Here is a 22,314-nt window from a genome sequence, read left to right as displayed (position 1 = left end):
CAAACAGAGAAGCAAACATAAGAAGCTATCAATTAAATTAGAGAACAAATTGTTCTACTATCCAAGAACTTCAATAAAGCTTTAAAGAGCTTTTCGAAAAAGAAATTACCAGGAGACAACGGTGCCAACAGCTCCAATAGAAAATTTCAACAAAAAGAAGACAATGTGTTAAACAAAAAGGAGATTCAATGTTTCCAATGCAAGGATATGGTCACATTCAATTCGGATGTGCTAACACCAAAAAGGAACAAAAGTCTCTGGTGGTTACATTTGAGTGATAAAGAAGATGAGAGTGAGTACTCAAACTCGGATAAGGAATTAAATAATTATGCGGCCTTCACTGTGTTTGTTCAGCCATCTATTCGGATAGAAAACCAGACAAACATCTATTGTGGTTAATTTTTCTCTTTGTTTTCGCACTCAATCTTAGTCATTAATTGTAAGTGAATTAAGCTTTTGTAAGTGAGGTTCGGGTGAGTGGCTGTAACTAGTTAGGATTATCTATTGGGGCTTCAAATGGGTAGTTAGACTAACACCAATAGATGGTTGGATCAATTGAGAAATAAGATACCATTCACTAAGTAAGACTCCGTAGAGTAGGATTGTTTCTGAACTGAGTAAACAAACGACTGTGTGCACATCTCTTTCTACTTTTGCTATTTTTATTTTTGTTTGATTGTTTGTTCAATTTTGTGTTTGAACTTACTATTGAACCGTCAAGTGATATTCATAGCAAACTAACATGGTTTTTCAAATACTAACAGTCACCCCAATACAAAAAATACTTTAATTTATATTAAAATAAAATTGTTGTCAGTATAGGACGACCTGGGTTCAAACGCGTTGAAACATATTTATCCTCCTATTTAAGAGTTACGGAGGAGGAATGAGTTAGAAAATATTTTTAAGAAAATAAAATAGTTCAAAATTTTTTATAATATTTGAGGTTTTAATCTATAGCTCCAAGACATTTATAATTTTTAAAATTTTTAATTCCAAATAAAGATTAGATAATTTATTCGGTAAAAGACACTTGCCCCTCAAGTTTAGTGTAAAATACACTTATCGTCTATGGTTTCAAGTTGAGGTGTTCATGGGTCGGGTTGGTTGGGTTCGGGCCAGGCTCAACTAAAAATTCAGGCCCATTTGTTAGGCTTGGGCCCGACCCGAAAAATGGGCCTAATTTTTTTCCTAAGCCCAGCACGAATAAAAATTACTAAAACTTAGGCCCGGTCCACCCGTATTAATGTTTTATATAATTTTTAAATATATATAATACATCAAAAATACTAAAAATATCAAAATAAATAGTTCCCAACAAATTGAAAATAAATTTTAAAAAAACATGTATACTTAAATAAGACTAAGATAGATGCAACTTAACAAGCAAACGCCTCTAAAATAATAAAAAGAAATTAACAAATGCCTTTAAAATAATAACAAAATTAACAATAAAACAAGTTTTATACAATATCCAAACAATAACAACAAAATAGTAGCAACATAATAATAAAATGGTAGAAAAATAGGAAGAAAATAACAAGAAAATAACATTAAAAAACAAAAAAAAATAACAGATTTTTTTTATCCTTTAATGAATTCGGGCCAAACCGAGTAAAAATACCTTACCTAAGGGTCGACCCTTTTTCGAATGAGTCTTATTTTTTTTATCTAAACCCATTTTTTGGGCCAATGTTTTTGCCCAAACCCTCCCACATTCTGGGTAGGTCTTCGAGTCGGGCTGGATGACCTAATCCATGAGCAGGTCTAGTTTCAAGAATGTTTGGAAAAATTCTTATAAACCTCCCAAGATATTTATTTACTAAGCAAATTTTAAATTATTATTTATTTTCCATTTAATTTATTTATTTCTCTTTTTAATTACAAAATAATAAAATTTAATTACATATTCAAGTGATAAGTTTAAATATATTTAAGTTCTTTCATAAAAAAAATATTTGAATTTGATTGAAATCAAATATTTAAAATTTATACTTAATCCAATTATATATTAACCTAGAGATGAATTTATTAAATTCTTTTTTTTTGTAAAATTAATTAGTTATGTAATTTAGAAGGTTTGGATTAAAAAGAAACTAATTAAAACTTAAAAATTAAAAGAAAAAAATCATCTAAAATTTTATATTATAATTAAATTAAAATTTAAAAATTTAACATGTATTTACATAAAAATTATTAAAACAATAAATAAATAATAAAAGAAAAGATAAAAAAAATTATAGCTAATGAGGTCTTAGGTTATTGCAAGGTTAATGCCATAGAAATTTTAATATCTAAAATTCAAATATCAATTTGTGTAAACCATATAAGGGTTCTCGATCTAATATTTATTAGAGGTTATGTTTCACCATTTGTGGATGTATAGATTTATTTCGGTATATGTTTAAACATATCTTAGTTATTAATTTGATCATGTTTTATAATTATTAATGACAAAAACATTATGTTTAGCATATCAATATATTATAATATAATACAATTTATAACTTAATTTTGTAATAATTAAAATATTTTTATAACTAATTAGATTTTTATATTTTTAATTAATATAAATATTTAAGATAAAAATAAATAGAATATTAATTACTTAATAAAGGATAAAGTTGATATTTTTTTAAAAATCATTTAATAAATAAGTCGGTAGGTAGATTCGGATTCTTTTATCAAAAGAGTAGGCTTGAATAATTTTTTGTAAATTCAAATTTTTACTTACATCTTATAGATATTTATTTATTATAATTTTCTAATAATTATTTAGTAAAATTGACCGGAACAATTGAACTGAAAATTAATAGTTTTAGTAGTACCTGGTTATGAAAATGTTATGAATAAAGATAAAATATTATTAGCATTGTTATAGAGCAAAAGATTGGTGCTTCCCCTTTTGGGAAAATATCTTTACTAGGAGAATGTCTGAGGATCAACCAAAGTCTCTTCCTCCTCTTCATTAAATCCAACGGCTCACATTCTTTTTAATTCATATTAAAGTTTCTGTAGTTGTATTATTATTTAATATTTAAAACCATGTTACTTTATTTATTATTTTAATTATTTTAATTATTTTGAGATCGTACAAAGCGTTTTTAAATTGTCAAATCTTTAGGAAAGCAATCAAAGCATATATGGACACATCTCTGCATCTTTGTCTCTTCCTTCACTTGAGAACTGAGGAAAAAAAAAAAAAGAAGATTCAGAAGCATTCTTCTTCTTCTTTTTTTTTTTTAGACCAAAAGCAATGGATTTCAGACTACCTCTCATCTTTTTCCTCATTCTCTTCACAACCCAGTGTTGTTTCAGTGCAAATACTGAACTGAAAGTAGTTATGGAAATCAAAGCTGGTTTAGACCCAGAGAACAAGTATCTCTCTTCATGGACCTTTAATGGTGACCCTCGTGATGGTTCATATGAAGGCTTATGCTGTAACGAGAAAGGCCAAATAGCCAACATTTCTTTGCAAGGGAAAGGATTGTCTGGCAAACTCTCACCGGCTATTGCTGAGCTTAAACACTTGACAGGGCTTTACTTGCATTACAACTCTTTGTATGGGGAGATACCTAAAGAAATAGCAAACTTGACTCTACTCACTGATTTATATCTCAACATGAATAATCTCTCTGGTCAGATTCCTCCTCAGATTGGTGAACTGGGTAGCTTGAAGGGTTAGTGGTCTTGTATTTGAATTTTCTCTTCTATTTACCATTGGTTTTTTTTCCAAATCTTGCTGTGTTTGGATTATGAGAAATTTTCCATTTTGGGTCTTTATGTTTTTAAGCAAAAATCACTTAACTGGGTTTTTTTTCCCTTTTCCTTCTTTTGCAAATATACTGTGTAGTGTTGCAGCTCTGTTATAACCAGCTCACAGGAAGCATACCAACACAATTGGGATCTTTAAAGAAGCTTAATGTACTTGCCTTGCAGTCCAATCAACTTACTGGTGCAATCCCTGCAAGTTTAGGGGATTTGGGTACATTAATAAGGCTTGATTTGAGTTTCAATAGTTTCTTTGGTTCAATCCCTTTGAAACTAGCTGATGCTCCTTTGCTTCAAGTTCTAGACATTCGGAACAATTCACTTTCTGGCAATGTCCCTCTTGGTACTCATCTTTTTTATTTATTTATTATATATAACTATATTCTGCTTGGCTTTATGGAAAAATAATAATGAACTTCATTTGATTTTTTTCCCTTCTTGGTTTGATGTAGCTCTTAAGAGACTGAATGATGGATTCTTGTTTCAAAATAATCCGGGTCTATGTGGGTCTGGTTTTGCATCATTGAAAGTTTGTAATGATTCTGATCATATTAATCCAAGCAAACCTGAGGTGTATGGGTCAGGGGCAGCTGGTGTTACTAGAGAAATACCGGAGACGGCAAATCTTCAGTTACCTTGTGAGCAAAAACCCTGCTCGAAGCCATCAAAGTCTCAAAGGGGTCCTATTCTTGTTGCCCTGATTGTTGTCATAGTTGCATTATCAGTTATAGGACTCGTCACATTCATGCAATATCGTCGCCAGAAACAGAAGCTTAGTAGCTTATCTGAAGTTCCTGAAAACCGCCTTAGCACCAATCAAACCAAGGGGTTTAGTAAGAAGAACGGATCTCCACTCATTAGCCTTGAGTATGCTAATGGTTGGGATCCTTTGGCTGATGGCAGGAACTACAATGGCTTTGCCGAGAGCTTTAGGTTCAACTTAGAAGAGGTGGAGACAGCTACTCAGTACTTTTCGGAGTTAAATTTATTGGGGAAGAGTAACTTTTCCGCAACTTATAGAGGGTTTCTAAGGGATGGATCAGCTATTGCGATTAAAAGCATCGGCAAAACTAGTTGCAAATCAGATGACGCTGAGTTCTTGAGGGGACTGATTGTTTTGGCTTCATTGAAGCATGAAAATTTAGTGGGATTGAGAGGGTTCTGTTGTTCAAAGGCCCAGGGAGAGTGCTTTCTCATATATGATTTTGTCCCTAATGGGAATTTACTAAGCTATCTTGATGTCAAGGATGGTAATGGACAGGTCTTGGAATGGTCCACAAGAGTTTCCATTGTTAAAGGCATAGCCAAAGCTATAGCATATTTGCATGGTAACGAAGTAAACAAACCTGCCCTCGTTCACCAAAACATTTCAGCTCAAAAAGTGGTCATCGATGATCAGTTCAATCCTTTGCTCTCGGATTCGGGCTTGCACAACCTCCTTACCAATGATATCGTGTTTGCAACGCTCAAGGGCAGTGCTGCTATGGGTTACTTAGCTCCTGAATACACTAGTACAGGCCGGTTTACCGAGAAGAGTGATGTTTATGCATTTGGGGTCGTGGTTTTTCAAGTCCTTGGTGGGAAACGAAATGTGACTAGGTTGGTACGAGTTGGAGGTGAATGTTGTAGAATCCAAGATTTTATAGACTCAAACCTCCATGGTAGGTACTTGGAATATGAAGCAGCTAAACTTGCAAGAATTGCTTGGCATTGCACTCACGAGTGTCCTGTAGAAAGACCATCCATGGAAGCAGTGGTTCAAGATCTGGGCGTGTAGACTCGGTTTCAACTGGATTTTCATGTCAAGCTTTTTAAGTTTTTGGATATTTTGTGCTTTCATTGTCATGAGTGTTGTAACTTTGTAAACCCTTAATTTTATATTCATCTCCCTAGCTTTATGATGGCTCTTTGTGTTTGCTGGGATACTTTGGGTAAAGTCATGTGAAATTTACTTGTTTGATCAGAGTCTGGTGAGATATTCTGGTATGATATCTTCAGAGTACGAAAACAGAAGATAATAACCATTCCATATTATGGAGCGTTTTAGTAAATATACTTTATTTCTATTTTGTCTTTTCTGTACTTCAAAAATGCAATGGGTCAAGCAAAAGGTGATAATCGCCTACGTCAAGAAGCAACCCTGGCTGCTATCCAAATCCAATTAAAACCAACTTTTTTTCTCAAAATAAAAAAAATCACCACCAAGGAGGCGACACGAGAAGTCGAGAATCCAAATCCTTATCGTCGTCCGTCCACACCGAATCTCCTACTTTTCACCGTCTTAACTCGTAATCAAGAACCAAAGAATTCCGCCTTCTTTCATTTGATTTTAATTCTTTCTTTTTTGTTTCATCCGTTTTGTTTATTATCGATCGAGAAAAAAATGGGGAATACGTCTTGCATATTCTTTGCGTGCGTCGATCAGGCCAGTATCGGCGTGGTGGAGAGGTGGGGTCGTTTCGAGAAGTTGGCGGAGCCTGGCCTTCACTTATTTAACCCCTGCGCCGGTCAATGGCTCGCCGGCGTCCTTTCTACCCGAATCTCTTCTCTCGATGTCCGCATCGAGACCAAAACCAAGGTCAATTCCCTTATTAACCCCTTCCATCAATATGCCTAGCTACTCTATTTCTAATCAATTCATCATATGAATTTTATCAGTTCTTTTTTTTTTGTGTGTGTGTGTGTGTGTGCTTGTTTTGCGGGGAAATCGCCCAATTTTGAACAATATTTACATTGATATTGTTGCTCTACTAGCTGAAGATCAATGAGTATGAATATGAGAATGTTACATTTTGTAGGACAATGTTTTTGTTCAATTGGTTTGCTCCATTCAATACCGAGTGATGAAACGACATGCTGATGATGCATTCTATGAGCTGCAAAATCCCAAAGAACAGATCCAGGCTTTTGTGTTTGATGGTCATTTTCTTTGGCTTTCTTTATGCGTATCAGCCTATAATATTATGCTCCTTTTTTGGTAAACTAAAACCATTTATGCATCCCATTTCGTCTCACTTTTTTTCCCTTGTTGGTGGTAGTGGTTCGAGCTCTAGTTCCAAGGATGGATTTGGATGAACTCTTTGAACAAAAGGGTGAGGTTGCTAAAGCTGTGCTTGAGGAAATTGAGAAGGTAGTATAGTTCATTCATTTGCTATACCATTTATCCTTATGCACCAAATTACTCAAGAGTGCTTAAATTAAGTGCATAAGGCATACATGTATATATACATTCACATACATATATATTTGGTTGTAAAAACTGTTTAACGGGTAGACCGAAGAAGACCAATGATTATATAAGCATGTATATGTATAAAAGAGATAAATTTTGGTTGTAGAAACTGATGAGCTGGTAAATCAAAGAAGACTTTGATATGTCAGTCTTGAAAAAAGTACGATAGATGTCCTTGTACTAAGAGTCATGCATTTTGAGCAAATTAGTCCACATATATTGGATAAAAAAGCAAACTGATCTTTCTGTAAAAAATTTCATCCAGTTCTACAGTTAAAAAATGGTCCTTGTACATCAGTATCAGATACACATGACACGTCATGTGTTACTTTTTGGTTATTCCGTCAGCTATGCCAGTTTTTATCAGTACAAATGAATGAAATTTTCAACTGAAAGGAACAATTTGCCCTTTTGATTTAACGTATAGAGACTAATTTGTCCAATTCTTTTAGTTGAGGGGGCAAAATGCAATCTGACCCCTAGTATAGGGGCCTCCATGTTACTTTTACCGTCAGTCGTGTACTTGTTGCTTTCAGTTTGATGTGCCCAATAGTAGATGGTAAGTGAAGCAATGGACTTGCTCTCCTTTGCAATAAAGGAGAGATTAGGACTATTTTGTGGTCTTGTTGTTTGGCCTGCATTTTACCAGAACATGAATGCATGAGGAACAGCCATTTTCATTTTCTTGTAAAGTAGCAATTCTTTTTTTATGATACATGATAAATTATGACCATTTTCTATCTAATTGCGCTAGAGTGGTTATGCATGCATCTAAATTTGGGTTTCCTTTTCTCAATCTATGTGCTTCTTCTCTACCTTTTATGAGGCTATTCATATCATATATTATATAGAATCTGAAATTATGTATCAGGTTATGGGAGAATATGGATATAGCATTGAGCATATTCTGATGGTTGACATCATTCCTGATTCTTCTGTACGCAAAGCAATGAATGAGATAAATGCAGGTAATGACATGTACCAATTAAAGATGTTCCCACTTTTATTGAGCTATCTGTTTTAGTTCTCTCTCTTTCTGATACAAGCATATAAAATTTTGTTAAAGTTGTGAAATTACTACCTAAACTCCAGCTTCTGTAAGAATCATGTCTGTCTTCTTGGCACTAATTAAGCTATTAAACGACGCAAAGAAATTCAGTGACCATGCAATCTTGAGTCTAATACTCTTGGACTCTTTAGATCCATTTATCTGAAATTTGAAGAAACGCATAACTTGGCTATGATTTTGTTTTACAGCTCAAAGACCATGCCAACTCGAGTCTAATACTCTTGGACTCTTGAGATCCATTTGTCTGAAATTTGAAGAAATGCATAACTTGGCTATGATTTTGTTTTACAGCTCAAAGACTTCAGCTTGCCAGTGTGTACAAAGGGGAAGCTGAGAAGATTCTCCAAGTTAAAAGAGCAGAAGCGGAAGCGGAAGCCAAGTACTTGGGCGGGGTGGGTGTAGCCAGGCAGCGGCAGGCAATCACGGATGGGTTGAGGGAGAACATTTTGAATTTCTCTCACAAGGTGGAAGGCACCTCAGCCAAGGAAGTGATGGATCTTATCATGATCACACAGTACTTTGATACAATCAAAGACCTCGGAAACTCCTCAAAGAACACTACTGTTTTTATACCCCATGGACCCGGTCATGTTAGGGATATCGGTGAGCAGATACGGAATGGGCTGATGGAGGCAGCTAGTGCTAAAGTAAATGTTGAATAAGCAAGAGTTGTTTTTAATTGAAAGAGAAGACAATCAAATAGGTAGGTCTTTGAGTAGTAAATACTGTTGTGATACTTGTGAGTGGTGAGACTGTAAGATTGGTTGATATATAGGGCTGTAAAAAAGATTTAACAATTTGAGGAGATGAGATTGCTCTATTTTTACATTTACCTTTATTTATTTTGACCTCTCTCTCTCTGTCTCTATATATATTATAAAACCAAAAGCACCTACATCCTTGAGAATCTTTTGAATGGCTGATGACTGACTCACTGATATTTAGTAGACAGGCCAGGAAATACCAAAGGGAAACCTTTAAAATGCTCAAATTATGAGCATGTCAATATTTTGAAGGTAATCAGAAGTTATTTCTCGTAGTTGTCACTTACATTGCACTATTCTTTAGATGGGTGTGTAGGGTCAAGCAAGTAAAGCTTGAAAAGATTTCGATGGAGGTAATAAAGAGAGTATGATAAAATTAAAATGGATAAAAAATTAAAATAGAGTTTTGGTTGGGTGATAAATTAAAGGTTTTAATTATGTAATTGGTTTAGGTTTAAATCTCAAAATATGCTTATTTTGATTGCCTTTTTCAAGTAAAAGACTAAAGTACCCATATAAATTATTTTAAGTACGAAAATATATATTTTTTCATTTTCCTAACCGAGTTGGGGTTCGATTAACTCGTGACACAAACTCAATCACAGGCTTAACCAATAATATAAATATTTTTAAAATACACATATGGCTGGTTTTCTATACTCATATATTTTATAAAATTGTTACAATTAAATAATGATAAATTAATTGAAATTATTGATGAAATAATATTTAAATATATAAACAACTTAAAAAATATACTTAATTTTAAAATATAATATAAAAAATTAAAATGTATGCAAATAATTTCAGTAGAATATTTCAAAAAATATAATCAAGAATCTTTCTTCCCTTCACAAGTAAAATTTAAAAGGGTAAACTATCAAAATAGTTACTTTTATTTGCCTCATGTTACATTTACTCACTTATGTTTGAAATGTTACGTTTTAGTCACTTACGTTATTATGTTATTACATTTTAGTCACTGAACTAATTGTCGTCAATGGTGTAATGGACGTGGCACGTTCAATCATCATTTCAAACGAAAACTTTAGGTTAAATTCTACAATTGGTCCCTATATTTTTTTCATTTTGAGCAATTTAATTTTTTTTTATGTTCTTTTAATTTTCCTTTTTTCTTTTCCATTCTATTTTGCTTCTCCCTTTGTTTTCCTCCATTTTAATTTCTTTTAACATAGTTTTTCTATATTTTTCATTTGTTAAAAGTAGTCCACAAGCTTGCCTCACTCGAAAAAAATTAAATTGTTCAAAAACAATAAAAGTATGGGGACTCGTTTTAACAAATGGAAAACATAAAAAAAATTACGTTAAGAGAAATGGAGAAGGGAGAAAAACAGAGGGAGAAGCAGAAGAGAATGAAAAAAAGAAAAAAGAAAAAAAAGAAAAGTTAAAAAAAACATAAAAGAAAAAGTTAAATTGCTCAAAACAAAAAAATACGTATCTGATTGTAGAAATTAACATAATGTTAGGATCGTCCCGATTAAGCAACAAACAAGTAAAAATAGTAGAAGAAATTGAGAAGATGAACACACAAATTTAACGTGGAAAAACCCCTCCAAAGAGGATAAAAAAACCACGGGCAAAGATAATTTTACTATAATGGCAAAAGAATGAAGAGTACAAAAGATGGAGATAAAAACTAAACCCGAAAAACAAAGAACCCTCAAAACGTAAATACAAAATTCTCTGAATGTGTTATGAGTTCTAATCTAATGGGTGTCATTTCTAAGATTGTAAAAGAGCCTATTTATAGGCTAAATTAGTAAGTCAAATAAACTATACTAATAAATGCTAAATATATTATACTAATAAATACTAAATCTTCTAGAAAGAAAATATATTTTTTGTTTAACATGACTTACAAGCAATCTCTTAGAATTTGGGTCACACAACTCTAACAATCTCCATCTTGACACGAATTCTTTCAACGCCATCTTTGCCAAAACCCGCCATGGGCCTATCTTGAACTATGCAGGGAATTAACTGAGTCGAATCTATGCTTAGAAGCTGGAAGACTTCTAGCCTTCGACTTATGCACTGCCAAATCAAAACTAACCCGGGTCTGATTTTCACGAACACAGTGCCCTAACTTTTCAAAACCTACATCCAAAAGAGAATCTCTCTTCAACGAAACGCTCATACATTTTTCCCTTCTATGACCAAGTTGCCTCCGCTCCAAACGAGTTGACTTTGACTCCGTAACGGACGAGGGACGTCCGATTTCACCGATCACTGTAGAACCTTCCAGAATATAAAGACTGCCAGTTCTTTTACCTTTTAATAAAACGAGAGCTCCACGAGATACTTTAATGTCACTTGACTCGATGTTGATTCTGCATCCTTTCAAGTCTAAAATACTCAAGGAGATGAGATTCTTTTGTAAATCAGGTACATACCTGACATCTGAGAGTGTCCTAATCATCCCATCATGTATCCTAATTTTAACAGTACCAATACCGATTATTTTACTAGATGAATCGTTTCCCATGGCACAACTCCACCTTCAGTTGAACTGTATGTGGAGAACCATTCTCTATTGGGACACATGTGAAAAGAACATCCTGAATCTAGGATCCACTCAGACGTAAGTTTGGAGTTATCGCTCGTTGACACTAACAAGAAATCATCACCGCCTTCATCGACCAAATTAGCACCAACTACATCTTCCTTGTTACTCTAAGCAGCTCTTTTATTTCGCAGTTTAAAACAATCTGCTTTGACGTGACCTAACTTTTTACAATAGCGACACCTTTTGTCTCGTTTCTTTGATGCTACCAAAACGGAAGTTTGTCTATCTGCTTTGCTATTCAAACCAAACTCATTGTCGAGTTTGTTTCTACTCAACAAATGACCCTTCACATCTTTGAACGAGAGTTTGTCTCTGCCATAAATCAGGGTCTCCCTGAAAGACTTGTATGAAGAGGGTAACGAGTACAATAATAGCATAGCTTGATCTTCATCGTCAATATGAACCTCAATGTTCTTTAAATCATTTAAAAGAGTAATGAATTGACTGATGTGATCTCTAAGAAGCTCACCTTCGTTCATGCGAAACGTAAATAGACGTTGTTTCAACACTAAACGGTTAGCCAGAGACTTAGTCGCATAAAGAGTTTCTAACCTTTTCCACAGGGCGAATGAGGTCTTCTCCATCAATACCTCCTGCAATACTGTATTTGCGAGGCACAACTGGATTACAGATAAGGCCTTTTCATCAAGCTCTTCCCATTCTGTTTGATTTAGATTCTCAGACTTTTTCCCTGTAACAACCTTTTTCAAGCCGTTTTGAACTAGAATTGCCATCATCCGAACTTGCCACAAATTGAAATTTGTCTCACCATCGAACTTCTCAATTTCAAACCTTGTTGCTGCCATATCTGAACGGGTTGATCTATGAAAATTGAACTAGCTCTGATACCACTTGTTAGGATTGTCCCGATTAAGCAACAAACAAGTAAAAATAGTAGAAGAAATTGAGAAGATGAACACACAAATTTAACGTGGAAAAACCCCTCCAAAGAGGATAAAAAAACCACGGGCAAAGATAATTTTACTATAATGGCAAAAGAATGAAGAGTACAAAAGATGGAGATAAAAACTAAACCCGAAAAACAAAGAACCCTCAAAACGTAAATACAAAATTCTCTGAATGTGTTATGAGTTCTAATCTAATGGGTGTCATTTCTAAGATTGTAAAAGAGCCTATTTATAGGCTAAATTAGTAAGTCAAATAAACTATACTAATAAATGCTAAATATATTATACTAATAAATACTAAATCTTCTAGAAAGAAAATATATTTTTTTATTTAACTTGACTTGCAAGCAATCTCTTAGAATTTGGGTCACACAACTCTAACACATAAAATTTTTGTTTGAAATGATGATTTAACGTACCACTGCAACTTACCGTTACACCGTTAATGATAATTAATGACTCAGTAACTAAAATGTTATAACGTGATAACGTAAGTGACTAAAACGTAACATTTCAAATATAAGTGACTAAAATATAAGTTGAGGTAAACAAAAGTGGTTATTTTAATTGTTTATCGAATTTAAAAATATTGTTTCAAACGTTGATATAAAGTAACATTTTAAAAACGATTTGTTATTAAATATATTAAGTTAAATCTGTATTTATGTTTTAAGAGGTACATCATTTTAAAAATAATTATGAAAATATTAATATAGTACATTTAACAATTAGAGGGATTTGTTGTATAAAAAATTAGAAGAACTAAAAAATTATTAACTATTGATGCAATAATTTTAAAGCCAAGGCGTCGCGTTTCATGTTAACATATTAGTAAAAAACAATGGTTGGGAAGAATGAAAAAAATTTCAAAGAATTCCTACCATATCAATTAAGTTGTGAATGATATAAAAGTAGTAGCTCAAAACAATTTTAAAATTAAATTTGAGATTTGAAATATTCAATGAGGAAATAATAAATAAATTTAATAATGAACGAGTTTAGATCAAATCTTAATAAAATTTTAAATCCACTTTTTAATATTTCATTGACTTGAAAAATAGATTTAAAATTTAGAGCAATCCTGAACTGCCTATATTGTTTTGCCAGTACTGAGAAAATTCAATGCACTCCGAGCTTATTTGTTTTGTGGCATTAAAGTAGTGTCCTGGTGAAGGAAAATATCACTGCCAACAGAAACAATTGATTAGATTTCATGAATTTTAGTAGCTCACTTTAAATAAACTAAAGAAGATGCAAAATAGATTACATTATACACGCATATTAATTTTGAGACGTTCGAAGGCGCGATGTTAAAGTATACAGATGATCGAAGGAGTATAAGATGGTTGGTAATACAAAGTGGATAATTCTACATTAGTAGAGAAAATGTTTCTAAGAGGATTTAAATATAACCTTGTCTTTTATTTTTATTGAGTAATTGGGGGCTAAAGGTTTAACACGTGTGTTGCTGCTTGACTTCATTTGTGTTCGTGTTTGTGTCAACATGTGTGTACCCCGTGTGTTTCTTTTTTAATAAAATTTATGTTCCTTTTATCATAAATATATATATATTTGCTTTTAGAATATTTTTTCTGTTGCAGAAAATCTTTTGACTATTGTAGAATATTTTTGGTTGAGGAAAATACTCTACTATTTTTGGAAATTGACACTAATATTTTACCATTTTGCTCTTTCAGGAAATAGTATAAATAGCATGCCATTCTTCTCATTTTTCACAACAACAAGCAAACAACAATCTCTTCTTTGCTTCTCTTAGCTCGCTTGTTTTCTGTTCAGAAAACTTTTCCAGTGAAATTTTCGACTAAGTTTTCAGCTTTAGTTTCCAATCTACTTTTTCAAATAATTTTGAGAAGAGCAATAACAATTGTGTTCCACCTTCTTTATTTGGGTGTACGAATATTGAAGTATTGTGTTAACCTTAAGGGACGTCGTCCACTACACGATTATACCGATTAGAGCGGATTTGCTTATAAGGCAATAGTCCTTCCATGACACAATGATTATTTTGTTTATTTATTGTAACACCCATAACTCGTTTTCATCACAGGAATAGGGTTGCGGAGTATTACCGTACAATTCGGAACATTTCATAACAAGTAGCAACCAATTACCAAATTAATTTAACAAATACATATATAATTCAGGATGGAATAAAACATATATTTACGGACCTTAAATCAAACCTACAAGGCCTCAAAAACAATTTAAGAACAATCAGAGACCAATTTGAAACAAAACAAAAGATTTGGGACAAAAAATGAAAATGTTCAAGACAAGGGTCACATGGTCGAGTGTCCAGGCCATGTGACAAAGCCCAGACCGTGTGGCTCTAGACATGGTCGTATAGCTATCCCACACGCCCGTGTGCTCACCCGTGTGTCCACACATGTAACTCATTGACTTGGGTCACACGGCTGTGTGCCAGTCCGTGTGAACCTGCACCTAACACGCTTGGGACACACGCCCGTGTGGGTTATCAGTGTGTGACACACGACCATGTGACAGTCCGTGTCCCAAGCCTTGTGTGCCCAAAAATAACCCAAAACATGCTCATTTCACATCCAAATGCTTAGGTACCTAAGCACATCAAAAGTACATGCATACAAGCCCTCAAAACACATTCAAAAGCACTCAAAGCACGCCAAAATGATCAACTTATGTGCCTAGACAATGTGCCATCATTGATACCATAATTCAAATGCATACATTTCATTATCTTAGTTAAAATGCAAAAGCCACAACAAACTCAAATTGACTTACATTTAAACCCAAAAATACCATACCTAACTCATACCAACTTACCATTTCATGCTCACCCACTTATGCTTAAAGTTAGAATTAGGCTTGCATATAACCATTAGTTATTCAATCATTTAAACTAGAATCTCAATTCGCAAGTATATAACCTAATGATTAGCAATCACACAAATATCATACCATATTGAATGTTAAGACTTACACTTTCCTATTTCCAATCAACCACAACTTGCATCATGCATGCATATTCAATAGCCATTTAACTAAACAACATAATAAGCACACCAAGCTACATATCATGAGTACTTATGGATTATTACCAAACAAACTCAAATCCCTTCATTACATGCCATATAAGCCAAGTTAGAATTCAAAATTTACTAAGATCCTTGATGGTGTGATTTCTTCAGGTTGATTTGATCTCCGACTTCCCCAAACAGTATCTACAAGGAAATGAAATAATAACAAAAGTAAGCTTTCATATAGCTTACTAAGTTCATCAATTAAAATGATAAAGCTTACTGAATAAACATAATAAATCTAATAACAAGATTACTAAACAGAGTTCCTGCCAATAAAGTTATTCTCAGAAATACTGTCAATCACAGCTCACAATAGGTGAGTAATGCTCAGTACAATAGTACAAATGAATTTCACATTTCAATAATTTTTAGAGATAAATAAACATAGCTCGATGAACGGTAAGTGGATGCGAGTACACGGTTAACCATCCAACACACTAGATGCTCATAAAAACCAGCACCATCCAGCACACCAGATAACACTGTAATATAACACGATAGTCTGCAACAGATGTAGGACCTCGACATATCTAATGAATAGAGAATATACAGAAATCATCTTCACTACTCAGATCAATCCCATACTATGTGCATAATAACCTACTGGCATGCCAATCGTACTTTATCCTACATTCATCAGTTCAGAACATTCCTTCACAGAACAATACGTGAATATCTCACTATCTCATATTCCATATTCTAGCATTAGTTCAACAACCAACCATTCATCAGCTCAGAATATCTCAATCAGTGATCGATGTCATATCAATTAATTATTTCCATTTTCAATTACATACATAAATATAACCCAAATTTATACAATTAAGTTCATATAATACGTTTAAAAATGTATTAAAATTAAACCAAACTTACCTGACTAAACTGTAGCGATGACAAAGATAAAGGGTCTATTCTGAAAATTTCTCTTTCCCTTAGTTTTTTTTCCACTCGTTCATGATCTAAAATAATAATTTCATTCAATTAACTAATTCCAGCAACAAAAATAACTCATTTTATGCAATTAAGTCAATTTTTACTTTTTTACAAAATTACCATTGATATTTCACTTTTATGCAATTTAGTCCCTAAGTCCAAAACATGCAATTTAACCATTTTCAATTAAATCCAAGCTTAGCCGATCTTTTAACCACTTCATTAGAGTCCATACTTGCTGTTATTTTGCATCAAGTTCTTGTACTTTTACTATTTTCACATTTTAGTCATTTAACATTAAAATTAACAAAAACTACTTTACAAAATAGTCCTATTCAGTAACCAAGCTTAATATTATACCATAAAACTTCAAGGAAAACTCAAACTCATCAATGGAACAATCCAAAAAATTTGAATTTTTTACAAATTAGTCCCCGGATTAGCTAGACTAAGCTAATATGAGCTTAGAAACATAAAAATCACTAAAAACGAGCAAGATTTACCTACCCAATTCAAGGACCCTAGTGACCCAAGCTTGCTTCTCCCCTTGGCAATGGAGTTTCGATTTTTTTTGGAAGAAGAATCAAGAAGATGCTAGCAAAATTTAACTTTTATTTTAATTATATTATGTTTAATTACAAAATTACTATTATATCCTTAACAAACATTAATAATTCACCAAGTTAATGGCATTAGCCGTCCAATATAAAGTACAAGGGTCTAATTACCCTTTAAAACCTCTCTATTAACCCTTTTTAAACAATTAGCGATTCACTTTTTTAGTTTTTATGATTTAGTCATCTTTCTTTATTTACTAATTAATAAGGATATATTATTAATTAACTACAAAACTAGATAATTCCACATCATTCCTATCGTTTGGCCATTTAAGGAGGGTCTAATTTCATAATTGGTCCTTCAATTATTTTTAATTATTAATTAATTTAACTTTATTTCAATTTAACCTTAAAATATTATGACCTAATGAATAAATAATCCAAAGGTTAGTGGAATGTTTGACATCTACCACCGCTTGGACTTTTTGACCATGGTTTAATCACCATTTTGGTCCTTTTAGTATTTTAAATCTATAGCAATTCACTTTTACCCCTTCTACAATTTAATCCTTTTACCTTAATTACCTAAATGTTAAATTTTCTGAACCAAACCTTCACATACCAAAATAAATTCTTTGTAAATATTTAATAAAAATAATCACGAGCTCGATTTACAGAACAAGGTCCCTATACCTCATTTTTTGAAACCACTTGACTTCCGGGACAACCACTTATACTAATAATTAATTCAATTAATTAAAATTCATCAAACCAAAATTTAATATAAAAATTATTATTGACTCGTATAATTTAAATTCTAAATATTCGAATTTACTCGTTGGATTTGTGGTCCCAAAACCACTATTTTCGACACCACTGTAAAACTGGCTGGTACATTGACGCTCGATTTATATATTCTGTCAATGCTCACTATTTTGTTTTGCAGTAGTATATTTCCAACAATTTAGAAGCAAAATTCTACTATTGTTTAAACATGTCTGTCACGATCGTTGTGGCTTCCGAAGTGAACCTGGTTGAGAACAATACTGAATTGATTGTAGACACAGACACTTCCAAACATTTTTTCATCAACAGAGAAATGTTCACCGAGTTTGAAAGTATAGTTGAAGGTGAACAAGTCTGCATGGGTAATTCTAGCAGTTCAGAAGTACTTGGTAAAGGAAAAATCTTTCTTAAATTTACTTATGGAAAAACATTAGCATTGAATAATTTTTTTATGTACCTACCCTACGTAGAATTTTAATTAGTGGTGGATTATTGAATAAGACAGGCATAAAATTAGTCTTTGAATATGATAAAGCATTACTTTCCCGTAATGGATATTATGTTGGGAAAGGTTACCTGTGTGAAGGTTTATTTATGATTGATATTATGCTTAATAATAATAAAGCCACCACTTATACTTATATTGTTGAAACCTTTGATATGTGGCATGTTAGATTAGGTCATGTGAATATTTGTTCTCTAAAAAAGCTTCATAAAAATGAATTTAATCCCTAATCTAGATAATAGTAACTTTAATAAATTCAAGATTTGTGTTGAAGCCAAGCATGCTAGACCTTTCTTAAAAACTCTTACTGATAGGAAGACTGAACTTTTAGAGTTATTTGATACTGATCTAACAAAAGTATGCTTGCCTGCTTTTAAAAAGGGCACTATCGAATCTAAAACTATTAATATTGTTTTTGTAGGGTATGCTCTAAATAGTACTGCATATAGATTCATGTATTTGCATGATCATTCCATATGTGAATCTAGAGATGTTGTTTTCTTTGAGAATGTATTTCCTTTAAAGAAATCTAACATAGTATTGATTTACAATTAGATGAGCATATTCCTTCCTCTAGTACACATAATAGAGACATTCATAATAATGATACTGAACCTAGGATGAGTAAAAGACAAATGACTACCACTAGGTTTGGACCTGATTTTCTTACTTCCTTTGTAACTAAGATTAGTGATTTAGACTTGATAAGTGATTCTATTGCTCATGTATTTTTGATAGATGATGATTCAAAAACTTATGATGAAGCCATAAAATCAATAGATGCTAGTTTTTGGATATATGTCACTAATAATGAGATAGAGTCTATTATGTCTAATCACACTTGGGAACTAGTAGACTTGCTTAGAGGTTTTAGACTTATTAGAAATAAATGGGTCTTTAAAAAGAAACTTAGACTAGATGGATCAATACAAAGGTATAAGGTAAGACTAGTTGTAAAATGGTTCACTTAGAAATTTGGAGTAGATTATTTTGATAAACACTCTTTTGTGACTAAGATCTCAACCATTCATGTTTTGTTTGCTTAAGCTTCAATTCACAATTTTCTGGTACATCAAATGGATGTGAATGCAAATTTCTTGAACGATGATTTAGACGAGGAGATCTACATGGAGCAACCTTTAGGATTTGTGGCACTTGGTATGGAAGATAAAGTTTGCAGACTCAAAAAATCTTTATACAGTCTTAAACAAGCTCTAAAATAATAGTATGAGAAATTTCATAAAACTATTCTTAGTTTTGGTTTTATTGTTAATGAAGCATATGCATGTGTGTATTCTAAGATGTTTGGCTTTAATTGTCATTAAAAGTCTGTATGTGGATGACATGTTAATTTTCATCACTAATATGGAAGCCATTAACGAAACCAAAAATTTATTATCTACCAAGTTTGATATGACTAACTTGGGAGAGGTAGATGTCATCTTAGGGGTTAAAGTTACTAAATCAGAAAAAATGATTTATTTTAAACCAATCTCATTATATAAAGAAAGTGTTAAAGAAGTTTAATAGCTTTGATGTAATCTCTATGAAAACTCCTTTTGATTCTAGCATACAACTGATAAAGAATAAAGGAAATAGTGTTTCTCAATTAGAGTATGCTAAAATTATTGAAAGCATCATGTTCTTGATGAACTTCATTTGGTTTGATACTGCTTATGTAGTCAGTAGGCTACGTAGATATATCCATAATTATAATAATGAGCATTGGAATGCTTTAAAGCGTTTGCTTAAATACTTTAAAGGTACTATAACTTGGAAATTGGAATTTTCCAAATACCCTGCTGTCTTAAAGGGATATTGTGATGCAAATTGGGTAACTGATAATGATGGAGCTAGCTCTACAGGTGTGTATGTCTTTACTTTGGGTGGAGCAGCTATTTCTTGGAAGTTTGCTAAACAGACATGTATTACTCACTCCACGATGTAATCAAAATTCACAGCTCTAGGCTTAGTTGGGCAAGAGGCTGAGTGGCTTAGGAATCTACTTGTAGAGATTCCTTTATGGGAAAAACCGACACCTCTCATATCTCTATTATGTAACTCACAAGCTACAATTTGCATTGCTAAGAGCCAAGCTTACAATGGTAAGAAGAGACATATTCGAATAAGACATGAATCTGTGAGACATTTAATAAAGAATGGAGTACTTACTTTGGAGCACGTGAGGTCTGAAAGGATCCTAGTTGATCTATTAACCAAACGGTTAAGTAGGAAAATGGTTCTTGATTCATCGAAGGGGATGGTTCTTAAGCCCAGTGGTTGAGGAATTCATGGTGGATACCCAACTCAGTTCTCTAAGTTCAATGTTGTCATACGAAACCATGGAAAGACTTATAGTTTACATTTCACCTATCTGTATGGCGAACGATGTACATGCATAAGGTTGAGTTCTTACTCTTAATGAATTCATATCCCAGAGTTTCCTATCCCAGACGAACTTGATGAATTCACCGACATGTGAGGTTGAGTTTCTTACTTTTAATGAGTTCATATATCAGAGTTTGGGTGGTTCTATTGAGACAGACTTGATGAATTCATTGAACTTAATTTTGAAAGGATGAGTTTAATAAATGCTCTTAAATATTTCATAGTTCTGATTTGGTGGTCTATATTGAGATAGACTTGATGAAATCACCTACGTAAGTGTAAAGAACTAGCCACCTTCTATGAAAGACATTGACAGTCTTTCTAGAGCACTTACCAGCAACCCGAGGTATATTGGCTAAAACTTATTGATCTATCACGGAACATCAGTTGGATTAAAGGTTAGTCGTGTGTCATGAGTTAACCCCTACCTTAACAAGTTTAAGATTCATTCACTTGTTAAAGAGAAGAATCACTCATTTCACTACGTACTAGTTCAAATCCACAAGATACTAGTGCTTAAGCGATTAATTTCACTATTTCTCTTCTCATGTTTTACCTATTCTCATGTTTACAAAATTTTCCAATTCTTTTGCATTAGTGGGGGAATGTTTTAATGTAAAGTGGGTAATCCCACATTGGTTGAGGAATGACTTCTAAGAGGGTTTAAATATAGTATTGCCTCTTACTCTCATTAAGTAATTAGGGGCTAAAGGCCCAACACATGCACGCCACCACCCAGCTTGGTTCATGTTCGTGTTCGTGTCAACACATGTCTACAACACGTATCGCGCGTGTTTCTATTTGAATAAAATTTTTGTTCCTTTTATCAATTTTTTTTTGTTTTTAGAATTTTTTTTAGTTGCATAAATTCTTCTCGTTGTCGTAGAATATTTTCAGTTGAGAAAAATCCTCTGCTATTTTTAAACTGACATTACTATTTTACCATTTTGCCTCTTCAAAAAAATAGTATAAATACAAGGTCATTCTTCTCATTTTTCACAACAATAAGCAAACAACAATCTTTTCTCTACCATTCTTAGCTCGCCTGTTTTCCATTTAGAAAACTTCTTTGGTCAAATTTCTGACCAAGTTTTCAACTTTAGTTTCCAGTCTACTTTTCCGAATACTTTTGAAAAGAGCAATATGAATTGTGTTCAACTTTTTTTATTCGGGTGTACGAATATTGAAGTATTGTGTTAACCTTGGGGGCAATGTCCACTACATGATTACACCGATCAAGGTGAATTTGCTTTTAAGTACCCCTTTGGATGGGCGTTTACCCCCAATGTGGTGCATTTAAATTTCTTTTTATCTCATGTTACAGTATCTAATCTCACTGCCACCATTGTTTTTACACTAACCGCAGGTAAACGCATCGCCCAAGGCAACAGCTAGTGGTTATTTTATTTATTTATGCTCAATTTATCTATTCTGAGAGTGCTAACTATTTTGTTTTGTAGTAGTATATTTCCAACACCTGGTAGCATATTGGAAAGCACCCAGTACTCTTGTTTTTTCAGATGTTGCTTGGTTTCCTAATAATTTTAAGGCAGTGGGAGCATCAACAACCATTATGCATCCATTGTAAGTTTCTTGGAAACCATCTACACAAACCTATCAATCCATATATACACAATTATCCTTAGAGGTTTGTAAAATCTCTTATATGAAAAATGTCATATTTTTCATGGTAAATATTGAACGATGGATGGTTTTCGAGGCAAGCACTCACCA

General features: G+C 32.9%; 2 protein-coding genes across 2 annotated transcripts; both read left to right on the top strand.

The window, feature by feature from the left end:
* The first annotated feature begins 3,122 nt into the window (after positions 1 to 3,122).
* LOC107892039 (somatic embryogenesis receptor kinase 1) lies at positions 3,123 to 5,674 on the top strand. Its single transcript, XM_016817006.2, has 3 exons — positions 3,123 to 3,680; positions 3,854 to 4,114; positions 4,224 to 5,674. Exons 1-3 carry the CDS (start codon positions 3,257 to 3,259, stop codon positions 5,546 to 5,548), a joined length of 2,010 nt encoding a protein of 669 aa, XP_016672495.1. The 5' UTR covers positions 3,123 to 3,256; the 3' UTR covers positions 5,549 to 5,674.
* LOC107892040 (hypersensitive-induced response protein 4) lies at positions 5,602 to 8,914 on the top strand. Its single transcript, XM_041101710.1, has 5 exons — positions 5,602 to 6,349; positions 6,570 to 6,690; positions 6,810 to 6,901; positions 7,875 to 7,971; positions 8,364 to 8,914. The coding sequence occupies exons 1-5, from the start codon at positions 5,867 to 5,869 to the stop codon at positions 8,732 to 8,734; spliced, it is 1,164 nt and encodes a 387-aa protein (XP_040957644.1). The 5' UTR covers positions 5,602 to 5,866; the 3' UTR covers positions 8,735 to 8,914.
* Positions 8,915 to 22,314: the final 13,400 nt, after the last annotated feature.

Source organism: Gossypium hirsutum, chromosome D09, assembly GCF_007990345.1.
Source record: "Gossypium hirsutum isolate 1008001.06 chromosome D09, Gossypium_hirsutum_v2.1, whole genome shotgun sequence".
NCBI classification, from domain to species: domain Eukaryota; kingdom Viridiplantae; phylum Streptophyta; class Magnoliopsida; order Malvales; family Malvaceae; genus Gossypium; species Gossypium hirsutum.
This window is presented reverse-complemented; position numbering and strand designations above follow the sequence as displayed.

Excerpts from the sequence above, each read along its gene's own strand:
- LOC107892039 (XM_016817006.2), top strand. The coding sequence starts at position 3,257 with ATGGATTTCAGACTACCTCTCATCTTTTTCCTCATTCTCTTCACAACC. Across the intron at positions 3,681-3,853 it reads TGAACTGGGTAGCTTGAAGG|TGTTGCAGCTCTGTTATAAC; the intron begins GTTAGTGGTCTT and ends TATACTGTGTAG. Across the intron at positions 4,115-4,223 it reads TTCTGGCAATGTCCCTCTTG|CTCTTAAGAGACTGAATGAT; the intron begins GTACTCATCTTT and ends GGTTTGATGTAG.
- LOC107892040 (XM_041101710.1), top strand. The coding sequence starts at position 5,867 with ATGGGTCAAGCAAAAGGTGATAATCGCCTACGTCAAGAAGCAACCCTG. Across the intron at positions 6,691-6,809 it reads CCAGGCTTTTGTGTTTGATG|TGGTTCGAGCTCTAGTTCCA; the intron begins GTCATTTTCTTT and ends TGTTGGTGGTAG. Across the intron at positions 6,902-7,874 it reads TGCTTGAGGAAATTGAGAAG|GTTATGGGAGAATATGGATA; the intron begins GTAGTATAGTTC and ends ATTATGTATCAG.